General features: G+C 41.3%; 1 protein-coding gene across 2 annotated transcripts; it reads right to left on the bottom strand.

The window, feature by feature from the left end:
• Positions 1-1364: 1364 nt before the first annotated feature.
• pcdh10b (protocadherin 10b) lies at positions 1365-13467 on the bottom strand. 2 transcript variants are annotated; one of them, XM_084132681.1, is made up of 5 exons: positions 10466-13456; positions 9629-9687; positions 9288-9394; positions 4204-4557; positions 1365-2613 (listed from the first exon to the last, which is right to left on the bottom strand). In XM_084132681.1, the coding sequence occupies exons 1-5, from the start codon at positions 13010-13012 to the stop codon at positions 2594-2596; spliced, it is 3087 nt and encodes a 1028-aa protein (XP_083988807.1). In that variant the 5' UTR covers positions 13013-13456; the 3' UTR covers positions 1365-2593. The 2 variants fall into 2 exon arrangements, with proteins under 2 accessions (XP_083988807.1, XP_083988808.1); XM_084132682.1 differs by having other exon boundaries at positions 1950-2613; positions 4400-4557; positions 10466-13467.
• Positions 13468-14112: the final 645 nt, after the last annotated feature.

Below are 14112 nucleotides of genomic sequence, written 5' to 3'. Positions count from 1 at the left end.
GATGAGCCTCCACCACGTCTCACTGTCACCTCAGACATCAGACATCTGGCAGTGCCACACACACACACACACACACACACACACACACACACACACACACAAGCACACAGCAGAGATCTTCAAAACATTCCCTACAGAGAAGCATTTTGAAGTGAGAACAGACACTGAACACCTTGACAAACCAGCACCGAAGACGCACTCTTTTTCTTTCTCTCTCTCTCTCTCTCTCTTTGGAGAAGAACAAAAGTTGCCCTCATAGATGTCATCAGTCAGGAAGAACAAATGGAGCGCTGACCTGTCAGAGGAGATGAGGTGTGTGCAGGAGGAAGGAAAAGAGGGGTGAGATGAAGGGAGGAAAGGCGTGAGGGAGGTGAGAGAAAAGAGTCTGACAGGGGCTGGGGCTGTTAGCATATTTATGAGGACAGATTTTCTGTTCGACTTCAATCTATCTGTCAGCGGTGGCCTCTGCTTAAAGCGTCACCCAACACCCACCCTCACATTATCATTTGAGGCCCACCTTCTCGCATTTTACATGCTAAACAAATAAGATCCTGTTAGAAGAACCTATTTGTATTCAGCAAAGCTTAAAAAAGTTAACCGAACATCTTTGAGTGACTTTGAAGTTGCTCCAAAGCACGTCTCTTGGAAATGTATGACTTGTTTGGGGAATTGTAAGTCATTTATTTTATTTCTTTAATTATTCTTATTATAGCCCAGTGATTTCTGTATTTAGGTCCCTCGGTCAGCTCTACCGTTCAGATATTAAAGCCTGCGGTTTGTGAAAGAGATTAATTTGAGTGGAGGTCAAACATAATGGAGTCAATTTTAGGGAAAATGAGATATGATCACATTGCTTTTGTCCTTTGTTTCGTGCAGCATTAAGTTTAGTTCTGTGCGACTGGCTTTAAATTGAACTTTGCATATATATATATATATATATATATATATATATATATATATATATATATATATATATATATATATATATATATATATATTCTTCTCTTTGCAAATGAAATGTCTTTGTTTACATTTCCCTCCGTTTTTGTACTTGTATTTGTAACTGTATTTGAGCTCAGACATCAATGTTAATAAAACTTAAATAGCATTTGTTTTGAACAAATAAATTGCACTAAATGCTCATTTGAGTGGTTGCATCCAAGTGTGCAAAAATAGACTTTAAGATGTCCTGAGCTACAAAACAAAACCAGACAGCTGAGCCCCGGTCTTCTATGATATTTTTCATTGGAAAAGAATGTTTTGTGTAGTTTTTGATTTTTGAAGGAATGTGGCTTAATTATCAAACTGTCTGCTTGTATTAGTTCAGCTAAAGTTGTCTTAAAATAAAACACGGGAGTCTAAGATGTAAGTATACATTTTTCAGTTTATTTGTCACCTCCTGGTATTAAGGTGTTTGTGTGCATATGTGTGTAAATATCAGTATCAGTGCGTGTGTTTACTTTGCATTGTGTACACCTTTTGTATTTGGCCTCAAATTTCCAAACGGATCTATTTGGCTACAGTAATACACAACTGCCATGTATTCAAATCTAGAATATTACGCCCCTCTTTATTTATAGACATGATTCTCAATATCCAAAAGTGAAAAAATGGATGAAAAGTTGTTTAGAGATAAGGCCTTCTGTCATGTTAAGAACCCCTGTAAAGTGGATTAGCAACGCTAACTGCTCCCTTGTGGAGCCTTACACACTACACTTGAAAAAACGGCGCAAATGAAGACTGCACTTTCAGAAAAAGTATATATAGATAGATTTATAGATATAGATTTATATTTATTTTGAAGTTTAAAAGAGTACAGTTAAGACTTCTCACACGTGATATAACCTACGTATTGTCTGAGAGAGTAAGATTTAGGCCACTGCTGTCCCGCTCACAACGTTAAACACTTAACCCTGACGGAAAGAAAATCCCTCTGTGGAATCCGTTGCTTCTTTTTTTTTTTTTTTTTTGACAAAGAGTTGGAATAGATTTAGGGAAAACACCTGATCACACACACAGCCGCACACAGAATATAAAAACAGTCATGTCTAAAAGAACAATATTGCATTTGTAATGCACAAATGAATTTCCTGTACAATTGGCTTTTCAGTGGTGTGTGTGTACATAAACAACTAAAGGGCTCAGTGAATATATCTCCATTTTTGTCGTTTTCGTTGGTGGTTCTCATCATTGTTCACAATGTGATATTTTTGTTTTCTTTTTTTTTCTTTTTTTTTACGATGAACAGTAGTGCTGTAAACAGGCACACGCAGAAGCCAAGAGGAATAATCATCCTCTTGTTTCTCTCCTTGTCTTCCTATCCTCCATGTATTTTAACGGTCTAGTTTTGTCCTCCGCTCAGTCCTGCTGAGAAGCGCGTTATGTCCAGCCGCTCGGCCTTGCATCTAGCTCTGCGAGTCTGACTCTTTCATCAAGTTTTTTGAGGTCTCGGAGGCTCCGGAAGCCTTTGGGAACACACGATCATCTGACGCCTCTGGAAATAGAGTCTGAAAACTTGATGCTCTTCGCATTTCCATCAGTTTCACTGATTGTGCAAAATCACGCCGTCTCTGGTATGTCCACTCGGAAAGAGCTAGCATATCCTTTTCCGCGCTAAAAAGGGAAAAAGAAAGAACGCTTATTAAAGATGATTTTTAGACAGCAGTTTTTAGTGTTGTGCTAAGCTATTAAAATACCATTGTTTGATGCATACAGAAGCAGAGCTTTGATGAGGAACTATAAGCCTACAATCATAAACTATTTCCTCAAAGTTAAACGCACCACCCACACAGCCTCGGAGCGCTCTTTCTGAGACAGATGTCTGAAGGTTTGAACACAACAAGAGCAGTCAATAATATCTCAATCAATCCCACTACCACCTTCATCCCCTCTAAAACAACAAACAGTGGTAGGCAGCCTAAACCTTATAAACTCTGGCCTTTTGAGAGCGTCTGTTTCAAGCTTCTGAGTTGATGTTTGGCATGACTAGTCAAACGTTGCCTCAATAAACATACTGCCTTTGTACAAAACAATCGGGAGTTTCTGCCTTCCTTTTATCTCTGTTTTTTACAAGTTCATTTTAGGCATTGTCAATATCTGGTGGGTCTTTGCCTATGGTAAGATATCTAAGAATGTTTTGTTTGATCTAACAACTTATCACATTAAAATCCCCCAACTAGACATCAGTACGGTGGCAGAGAGAGCTCAATGCGCTGCAAATAGAAAAAACACCAGCAAATTAAGAAAACATCTTCATCAGTTTGACAACACATGTGCTGCAAATACTCACAACACTACCAAATTATAATTATTTTTATTGAGATGATCATTTGCATGTTTTCTTCAGTTGCAGCATGTTGAGGTGTTTCGGCCACCACACATAAGGGCTTCTGTAATTCCCTGCATTTACAAACACTTTGCAATTTCATAGTGTAATTTCTTGTTTCAAAGCATGTGCAATGTTGAAATAATTCATTTAGCAGGGTTGTGAACCATTCTGAATTTGAATTAGAAATTAAAGTACAATGGCATTCAGATGCTTGAATAATCAAAGTAATTTTTAAAAAGAAAAAAAAAAGTTGGTCAAGACAAACTTTAAACATTGGCTTAACGTGTTTCAAAAGTCTTGAGGGTTTATACACTAAGGATAGATAAACAACTTACTGTAGCGTGTGGCTAATTCAAAGAATTAAAAGGGAGTTAATTCTTCAAATCAGATTTTTTTTTTTCACAACCCTGGTAAAACAAATTTAATGTAAGCAAATGTTTGGAGAAAAAAGCTAATCAGACACTCTTATAAATAAAGGTTTTTCAAAGCTTTAATCCAGTTTTTTTTCACTTCATAGGGTTTTTGCTATTTGGTTCTCTGAAGATTAAAACGGTTCTTGGTGCTACATTAGAGGTTCTTAAGATCAGCATATTGATTCCTCTGTTTAAAATGTGCAGCCCTCCTGGGGCCTTTAAAGCACCACCTTTTCCCTTCTATCGGATCCTTTATTTGTAAGAGTGTGCACCAGGAACCAGTAGATGAAGAGCAGATGAAGGATGGGCAGATGTTGATGGGTGAAGGAGAGCAGAAGTGTGAGGGCTAAGAGTTCTAAGAGGAGAATTCAGCAGCACTTCACGCTAGAGGCCTTGAATTTGGAAAGTTTTTTTTAGGTCAGATCAAGAGAGAGGAAAGCGCTCTCTCTTTGAGATACTCACACAGACAGGCGGCTTTGTAAGGCATGCGCGAGTTACACAGAAGTGCATCGAACTCTTTCCTCTCTAGCGTGGAAGCATTGAGGTGGTGTTGATGGTGTTGATGTTGGTGTTGGTGCATCTGGTTGGGGTGGTGTGGCGTCTCTTTGCCAAAGGTTGAGAATGACTGATCACCCGCCAACGTCTCGCCCTCAAATACCTCAGAGTCGGGCACAGAGTCCATGCCCGGCACGTGCAGGTTGCTGCGGTAATCGGCACCCTGTCGTGCCTCGGTGGGCACGAAACTTGGCATCCAGCAGCGATCTGAGTGGCCGAGGGCTTTGCACTCCTCTGTGCAATTGGAAAACAGGTCTGCTCCTATGAGAGAGAACAGAGAGATGGGTTAGCCTGTGCTTAATTGTCCATGTGGGTGGATGGGAGAGAGAATATGCTCCCAATAGCACTGGAAGCATGTAAGTGCTTTAAAACAAGACAAACAAACATAAATAAATACAATAAATCATGCGTATACAATGCATCTACCCTATAACGTGCCCTCAATGTCTCCTCTCTTAGATAAGAGAGCAGACCGTCGAATTCTGCATTAATTCAACCAATCAGATATCCAGCATCTTTTTTAGACTTAATCAAGCATTATAAATATGTAATGTAATGCATGTCTTTCACTTTGAAAACATTAAAAGCTGTATGCATGAAATGTCTTTGAACATGCTAATAATGAAAAGATTGCATGGCGCTTTTTTCCCCCCTTTTTGTGACTTTTAAATTACAAATTACCCTGATCAAAGCACGTGTGGAGAACATACACACAGCGAGTGGATGAAGTCAAAGCTGTAATCTCCTCTTGAGGTCTCTCTTCCACTTCTCTCTTTCTATTTGACATCAAAGGTAAACTCTCTGAGACACCAAGCTTGCAGATAAACCCGATCCTCTATTCTCTTTCCTTCTCTTCCACCCAGCTACAAGATGAAGGGATATATTATAAAGGTTATAACCCTCTTTACTCTTTTGTCTCTTTCTCGTCGTCTCAATTAAAAGAACAAAAAGAATGAGTGACACTATAAGACATTACGTCACAAAAGAAAAAAAAAAAAGCAATACATCAATAGGTGCAAAAAAGGCTTGGAATGTACAGTAAAATATTTTAAAATAAACTATATTATTGATATAAAATATTTATATATCTAAACAATTTTATTGAATTGCTTTAACTAAATAAATATATTGTGAAATAGCATTTTCTGCATCATTTTCCAGGCCTTAAAAGCCAAGCTCCGCCCCCAATATTAGGCCCACCACATCTCTCCCAGAGGTTTATCATGAGCCTCTTTGAAAAGGTATTTTGATTATCAGCACATAATTCAAACACCCCGCTGCTAATATCCAATGGCGAACGACCTCGCGAATCACAAAGCCAAGAGAAAGCTAGCGCTACAAGAGTGTTACAGCTAAATCCAGCGTGAGGGACAAGATCCTGTTAGTTTGTGCGTGACAGTTGCATGATGCCTTTTACCCCCACCGTCACCCCAGACGGTGTAAGCCGTGCCGTTTTGACTGCGTGCATCTGAAGAAGGGAGAGGTGAGCATTTTGAAATCCCCTTTCGGCTCCTGTGTCTAAAAAAACCATGTCTAAAACAGTCAGTAATTACAGCTGGAGGATTAATGAAGTGCCATTTTCAAAGAAGCGCTAAGCGGAGATGTTGAAGTTATGGAGCAGAGTCAGTGGTATGGGGTGGGGGGATGTTCTTATAGCTAATCCTCAGACTAGCCCTTCAGACAGAAGACAGGTCAGCATACACAGACTTTGGGTTTCTCCTTTAAAAGAGGATTAGAGTCCTTTGGAGCTACATGCAAACAACCTACTTAGGCCTGGGCTTGGTAAGACTCTCCTAATTACAAACCAAAGCATAGGACCGCTTTACTAGGCAACAAGTAGTTTAGACACTAAACATATCTGGAAGCTATCTATGACAATATTCAGAGGTCTCATTTTTATAAGAGACTGTGAACAAAGGCTCTTTGTGTATATATCTGACATACAAAGAAGGTGAGAGGGAGAGAGTTTGATATTTAGAGAGTGTGCGATAAGACACTTCCACATTGTGTAATCGCAGGGAGACATCTTGATATTTCCTGACATTTTCTGAAATTAATTGCTCTCTGTACTCATCCAGTGTCCTTTTTTTTTCAGTGGGAAAAATGGAAAAGTAATTATATTGTTGACTTGTGGTTCAATATTGCAAGAAATAGTCAAGTCTGATGAAAATTCAATGCTCTATATTCTCTGGTTGAAAAATACATGCTATTTTTATACCTAGTAATAATTTCTGTTTCAAGTAATGCAATGCTAGATACAAATTTGAACAGGGGCCAGAACGATCTGGAATGTGTCCACATCGACCACATTCGGATTTTAAGGAAAATGTTCATAAGTAAATCGTCGCCTACTGACCTGACAAACAATTATAACGGTTTTTATCTGTACTACACTAAATTAATTAATATTTCTCCTCAAAATATTTGATATTTAATACATTTTCTATTAAGCTTAAAATTAAAAGAAAACACACTACCATTCAACTTTGGGGTTAGTGAGATTTTTAAATGTTTTAATGTTGAAATATTATTACAAGAATTAAGATTTTCAGCATCATTACTCCACTCTTCAGTGTCACATGATCCATCAGAAATGATCAATCAGAATTTGAATATGCTGATTTTGGAGCTTAAGAAACATTTCTTATTATTATCAATGCTGAAAATATACTGACCCTAAACTTTTGAACGGTAGAGTATTTTAGGGAGAAATGTTGCGCTTTTTTTCCCGACGCTTTCTAAAATTGCAATAAGACCTTGCCAGTTACACACAGACAATAGAGAGAGATGTTATGTATCATCTCAAAATCTGATCAAATAACCCAGAGGTAGATTTTAAAACATTGTTTAAACAGGGTCTCTATGCTACTAAAGACCACAAGAACACCACAAACATTTCCCCAAAAAAGAAAACCCTCAAAACATATTATGTTTTTATTCAACGTTTGGGAGGAGCACGTTCAGATAATTAACACGAGTGGAGAGCACTCAGCAATCAACGATAAGAGGTGTATATATATTCAGCAGTCTCACCTCAATTCGTTGACAGTTTAGCAGCATCCCTCCACCACCCCTTCTCCACACTTCTAGTCCTAACCAATTACATACGGGGGGAGTACTCTGGGTTCGGGCCGAACTCCGAGCTCGGAGCCCTCCCCCCGGACAGCACGCCAAATGCGCATTAAACTTTACTCCCTCTAATTGTATGTAAGTGTGAACTCGTGAAGTATTTTTGCATGAAAATTTGCTTGGAAGTTGTCAGAAACTCTACATCACTTTTTTCTGATGTTCTACAAAGTGAGAGAAAGAGAGAGAGAAAGACTTGTAGATTAAAGAAGATATATGACAATGGCCTGTAAACGAAATGATCTATTGAAAAATCTCCCCTCTCTATATGCTCTGTTGCTTTCTGAGCAGAAGCCTCGCAAAGCATTAGATCCGATAATAACCTTCATTTGCTAATCAGGCTGAAAATAAATTACTGATCAGTGAGCTGTTTCTGAATTCTGAAAATGACCTGCAGCCCAAATTAGGGATTCTGTAGCAACGTGGCAGATCCTCGGGATAAAAGAAATTAAACTGGAATGAAATGATTCAGGTGTGTCATTGCATCAGAGAACCTCTAAAGTGTTCCATATTACAGATGCATTTTTATGCATTAGAGAGAATTTCAGCGACGCTTATCTCTGCCTTTTTTTAATTTAGTAGAGATGACTAGATCGGGATGCGTCTACGTTGTGACACACTAGGCGTTTGGATGACTAAAATTTCCTGTTTCAAAAAGCCCATAAAACAGCAGCTGGTTAAGAAACAAAACGTCTGAAATAGATTTGAAAGGATGAAGGCCGTTTCCACCCAGTTCTCATTTAAATGAACAATGCACACTCCTGAACGCTCTCCAAGTCTGCATATCAAGCGGCGCCTTCAATTATCTTAATTAAAGAAGATAGTATGGAGCAAAACAATTAATTTTTAGTAAGGAAAACATGCTCGCAAATGGGGAAAAAATACACAACAGATTTTTTTCTTTTTTTCTTTTTTTTATACTTTATAGAGCTGTATCTTAAAAGGCAAGAGTTTTTTGATGGCCTGCGACAATAAAGGCAGATGGGCTAGCTGACCTTGTATGGAAAACAAGTCTAGATTTTAATCTAATGTTTAACTGAGCAAAAATACGCTAAATGAGAGCTGAAGCAGTCCAGCCACAGCATATGGTGCTCTGGAATAACAGCAGAGGACATATGCTCAACCAAAGAGAAATTAATGATAATAAGATGCAACTTTTGGTTGTATTCATTTGTGTCCGACTATGTCATAATTACATTATACACTCAACTTCACAATGCACTTCAAGGTGTCATTTAGCAACAAAGCACCATTTCCAATGCAGCCGAATCTCACACATGTGGTCTTATGAAGGTGTGAACAATAGTGTCCTCCGTCAGTGGAATGTGGGGAGAGGGATTATGGTGGAAGGGTGAGGGGGGTGAAGAGGAGTTGGTGGAGGGGTCGCACACAGTCAATGAATCGCTTGTTTGTTTGCTGCTCAACCTATTTAGTCCCGTTCCCACAGAGTCGATGACAGACTGCCTGGACTGATCTAAATTCCATCATGTCTTTAGAGACGTGGGTGAAAGGGTAGAGTACCACTGAAGTAAATACTTATTATCAGGGAGTATTCATAAACAATTGGATTATATTCTCCACTACGGCTGGTGATCGCATGCTCACGCATCCATACTCAGAGGCTCGGTGGCCTAAAATATTTCTGCTAGGTTTCGAACAGCCTCGACATGCCTTGATCAGGGTTTTTGTTCTGATTGTTTGGATGAAAAACAACCAAACTATTTAAAATATTCCATCTTTCAACCAGTATGTCTATCTCAAGTGTTTAACCAAAAATTTAAAGCCACATCTCGACATGCTCAGCCTGAATAGCATCTCTTTTAATCAATAACAAAACAAGAGAAATATGAGAAATTGAAACGTACCAGAGGAATGTCCACGATGCATGGCGTCATGGTCACTGTCTCCCTGCTCACTGTCTCCATGACCGCTGTCTTTTGAGCTCACGATATCTGCCTCCTGAAATGCAGAGCTGAGGGAGGAGAGAAGGTTTGAGTTGACCGCTTTGCCACACGACTCTTATATAACCTCAATTTTACTGGTTAGCCTTGAAATGGTCTCAGTCTGTCACAAATGCTCATGCTGGTTTAGTTCAAATATTCATAGACTTCTCATATTTATTTACTTCTATCATATTAATTTGAAAAAAAGAAAGTCATTCCATAGGGGGGAAATAAATTTCAGGTCGGTTAAATTAAGTGCTTACCTGTTAACACGCCTTGGTCGGTCCACCAAATAACTGAGTTCTGTTCTCTGGTGTTTTGTCTGCAAGAGAGGGATCAATTTGAAATAGGCCCAACAACACTGCATAATAGTAATTAAAAATATATATATATATATTATAAATACATAAATGACAATAATGATAATAATACAGGTCAGAATTCAAGCTTTGCTCACTGGGGGAATTGCAGGGACTTTATGGGCAGTCAAGATCATTAGGCTCTGCTGCTATTCAGCAGAATTCAACTATAGACGGATCTTTGTTCTTGTGAGGCTCTGCAACACCGTGACTGGCATATCTAATGCCCTATAACCCGGAGAGCTTTTCACAAACATGCAAATCTATCAGTTCAGTGACTCACTATGTTTACACTCTAACATGCACAGTATAGGCCACACAAAATATATAATAATAATAATAATATTAATAATAATAATTAATATTGTTAGTGTCAGTCTGCAAGCAACCAGTGATCAACCTGTTTGTTTTCAGAGCTCACTATCCTGAAAAGGAAGATTGTTTTGTTTTGAGTCGTTTTAATTCACAAAATGTGTATGTATTTTGAAATACAAGATAATTCAAATGTAAAAGAGCAGACAATTTTAAAATTATGACTATTGACACATCCACACAATGAGGTCTCTGAATATGTATTTAGATAAACTGTAGCCTATATCTGAATAAGAAAGCTAGATTTGCTTTCTGTGTGCCATTGATAAAAAAAAAAATTTAAAAAAACGGAATTACTTATAGTACTTTTTTTCTTTTCTTTTTTAATCGTGTAATTATAATATGAGTAAGTTTTATAAGTGCTCGTACCTCACTGGAGAGCAGGCTGCCGTTGGATATGATGTCCGGCTGCTGTTGGTCCGTATAGCCGGTCACTAGAGCTCCGCACGGGTTGTGCTCGGTGTCGTTGCTGCGCGACGGGCTGCAGGCCTTCAGGAACATGAGATCCGTTTTGGCCGATTCCGGAGTCAGACAGACCTGATAGCAGTAGTTCTGACTTTGATGTAGCGAGCCGAAGCTCCCTGACTCCTCCACTGGCACCTGCGCGGCGCTCGCCACGCTCACGTTTGCTGTGTTGGTGCTCTGAACCAGCATGATGTCGGACTTGCTCAGTTTCTTCTTTTTCCGAGCAGCCCGGGCCTGTCGACCGCAACAGCCGCCTGACCCGCACGACCCGCAGCCCACCAGGCAGCAGCAGTCGCTGGCCAGGCAGGTGCTGTAGATGTTCAGCTTTTTCTCCTTCTGACAGCGCACGGCCAGCACAATCATAGCCAGGAGGAAGATGAAGGAAACGGAGCCGAGCGCGATGATGAGGATGAGCGTCAAGTCCAGAGACGCGTCTTTGGCCTTGGCAGTACCGCGTTCTCCACTGTGGCCTTCCACGAGACTGTCCACGAGTGTAACCTGCACCGCTGCGCTGCATGACATGGGAGGCTGCCCGTGATCCCTTACCTCAATCAGCAGCTCATACAGCTGTTGCGGGTCTCGTTTGACTGACACCCGGCGGGCCGTGCGCAACTCGCCAGTGCGCCAGTCCATTCGGAACATCCCATTCTCGTTACCTCTCTGTATACTGTAGGACAAGCGCGCGTTCTCTCCATCATCTGCATCCATGGCGACAATGCGCGTAACAAGGTAGCCTGGCTCGGCAGAGCGCGGCAAAGGCTCCCGCGCAGTGCCATTTTTTCCAAGAGGCGCAATCACAGACGGCGCGTTATCGTTCTGATCTACTATAATGACGTTCACCGTGGCGTTGGACCAAAGTTCGGGGCTGCCTGAGTCCCTTGCTTGAACTATAAAGCTGAAGTCTTTCAGTTGCTCATAATCAAATGATCTAAGGGCGTACAAATACCCATTCTCCGAGTTGATGGACACATACGTGACCACAGACATTCCCTGGATTTCACACTCCACTATGGAGTAAGTTATATAAGCATTTTGTCCGACATCAGGGTCTACTGCACTGACAGCGTAGATGTAAGCACCGGGGACGTTGTTTTCAGTCACATACACATCATAAATGGGCTGCGTAAACGTTGGCGCGTTGTCGTTCTCGTCAGACACGTGCACTTTGATTGATTTGCTGGTCGCCAGAGATGGAATCCCTTTATCTCTCGCAACCACGGTGACCGTGTATGCCTCTACAGTCTCTCGGTTGAGAGGACCGTCGGTCACAATAGTGTAATAATTTCTAAAAGAGGTTTTGAGTTTAAAAGGAACATCTCCGAGAATCTCCACATGCGTTTGACCGTTGTCTTCAGAGTCTTTATCGGTGACGCTGAGCAGAGCGATGACGGTGCCCGTGGCTGCGTTCTCGCTCACCGACTCCGTGACGGTGCTGAAGATGATCTCTGGAGCGTTATCGTTCACGTCCGCCACTTTGACCAAAACTTTACAGTGCGCGGGCACAGCATTAGGTCCCATGTCTTTCGCTTGAACGTAAATCTGATACAGACTGCTCTCCTCAAAGTCCACCTCACCTCTGACCTCTATGCGGCCCGTTCTGGCATCAATATCGAACAGTTCCTTGACCCTGCTTGAAATGTGGTTGCTGAACGAGTAAATTACTTCTCCGTTCGGGCCCTCGTCTGAGTCGGTCGCGTTCAGCTGGATGACGAGCGTGCCCACGGGCACGTTCTCGGCCAGGTTAACCGAGTACACCGGCTGATCAAACACGGGTACGTTGTCGTTGGAGTCGAGCACCCTGACCACAAGCAGTGCTGTACCTGTCCGAGGAGGCTGGCCACCGTCTACGGCCGTGAGGACATAACGGTGCATCGCCTGTTGTTCCCGATCAAGAGGCTTCTCCAAAACCAGCTCTGCGAATTTGTTGCCATCAGTCTGTGTTTGCACGTCTAGGTAGAAATAGTTGTTATTGGTGATGTCGTAAGTGCGCAATGCGTTACTACCAACATCCGGATCAAAAGCGCTCTCCAAAGGGAAGCGCGTACCCGGAGTCGCGCTCTCGGATATTTCCACGGTGATGTCCGTCTCCGGAAAGCTCGGCGGGTTGTCGTTGATGTCCACCACCTCTATCTCCACGCGAAAGAGCTCGAGTGGGTTCTCCAGGAACACCTCCAGGTGAAGCAAACAGCTGGCGCTCTGCTTACAGATGCGCTCCCGGTCGATTTTCTCGTTCACGAAAAGCACCCCGTTTTCCAAGTTTACTTCCAGGTACGGCGTCCGCGAGCTGGGCACCACCTGAAAGCGGCGGGATGAAAGTTTTGTAAGGTCCAGTCCCAAATCCTCTGCTATATTCCCCACAAACGTGCCATGCTCCGCTTCCTCGGGCACAGAGTAACGTATCTGCGAAACCACCCCATCCGCGAGACACAGCAGGAGCAAAAACACAAACATTTCCACTCAGGAAAGGTCACTTGGAATATTTTATCTCCGTGGAGCACACAGCAAAACCATCACCCTCTTCTCCAAGGTAAGGCGCGCAGGCGTGCGTAAGGCTTTGGTTGTATGGTAATATATTTTTTTTCCTTAAACAGGGCTGTCAGCCAAAAACCATGCTGTCTGCGTTCTGGTTTACACAGGACCGATTTCCCAAGGCGATTTCCTCCACGAACAAGCTTTAGAGTCGCAGCGGATTTCTGGCACAAGTGAACATTAAAACATTAAACTGACACTGATATAAATAGATATCAGCTGGCGTGTGATAAAGCACAATATCATAATCCACAGAATTAATGCAACAAATTCATTTTATATTAGAGCTACAGTTTCTGATATCTGAACGGTCCCAGTATGTCTGGTGCGCTCCTGCGGGGTCCGCTGGCACAGTACTGAAGCATCAGCGCTTAGCTGTTCGGTTTTCCCGCAGCACCCTCCCCTCGCCAACCAATGGGAGCACCCGGCACCAGCAGAGCTGACACTTTATTGGCTGTGTCCTACATCAGTCAAGCCTCCTGGTGGCTGATAAACACGCCCCTGGTCAGAGCTGCGGGATTTCTGGTCATGAGGATTGAATGGCTGATGAGTTCGTAAGAGAATGAGTCAGAGAGATGAGTAAGGTGTGATCAATTTGTGGGGGAAATTTATTTTATCTCAGAACGGGATTATGCATAACGTTATTATGTATAGGCCTATAACCTGTGTAAATGGTGTGAATAGGGCTTATGTGTGTGTGTATATATATATATATATATATATATATATATATATATATATATATATATATATATATATACACACACACACACCGTGACATATTATTTATCTACATTATTGTCTAAATCACATTTTTGACTTTTGTATACGTGAAAAAAAAAGTGAAAAGGGAAACCAGCATTTCATATCAAGTGCTTAATTCAAGCTTATTGTATTTCTCTCATTATAAACGGACAGTTTTTCCCCCCACTAAAATATTTTACAATTACTTTTGTATTCTTTATATAGGAATAAAATGCATTTAATGTTTCGATTGCACACATATACCAGGCAGATTCTCT

This window comes from Abramis brama, assembly GCF_963993115.1.
Source record: "Abramis brama genome assembly, chromosome: 13".
NCBI lineage: Eukaryota > Metazoa > Chordata > Actinopteri > Cypriniformes > Leuciscidae > Abramis > Abramis brama.
This window is presented reverse-complemented; position numbering and strand designations above follow the sequence as displayed.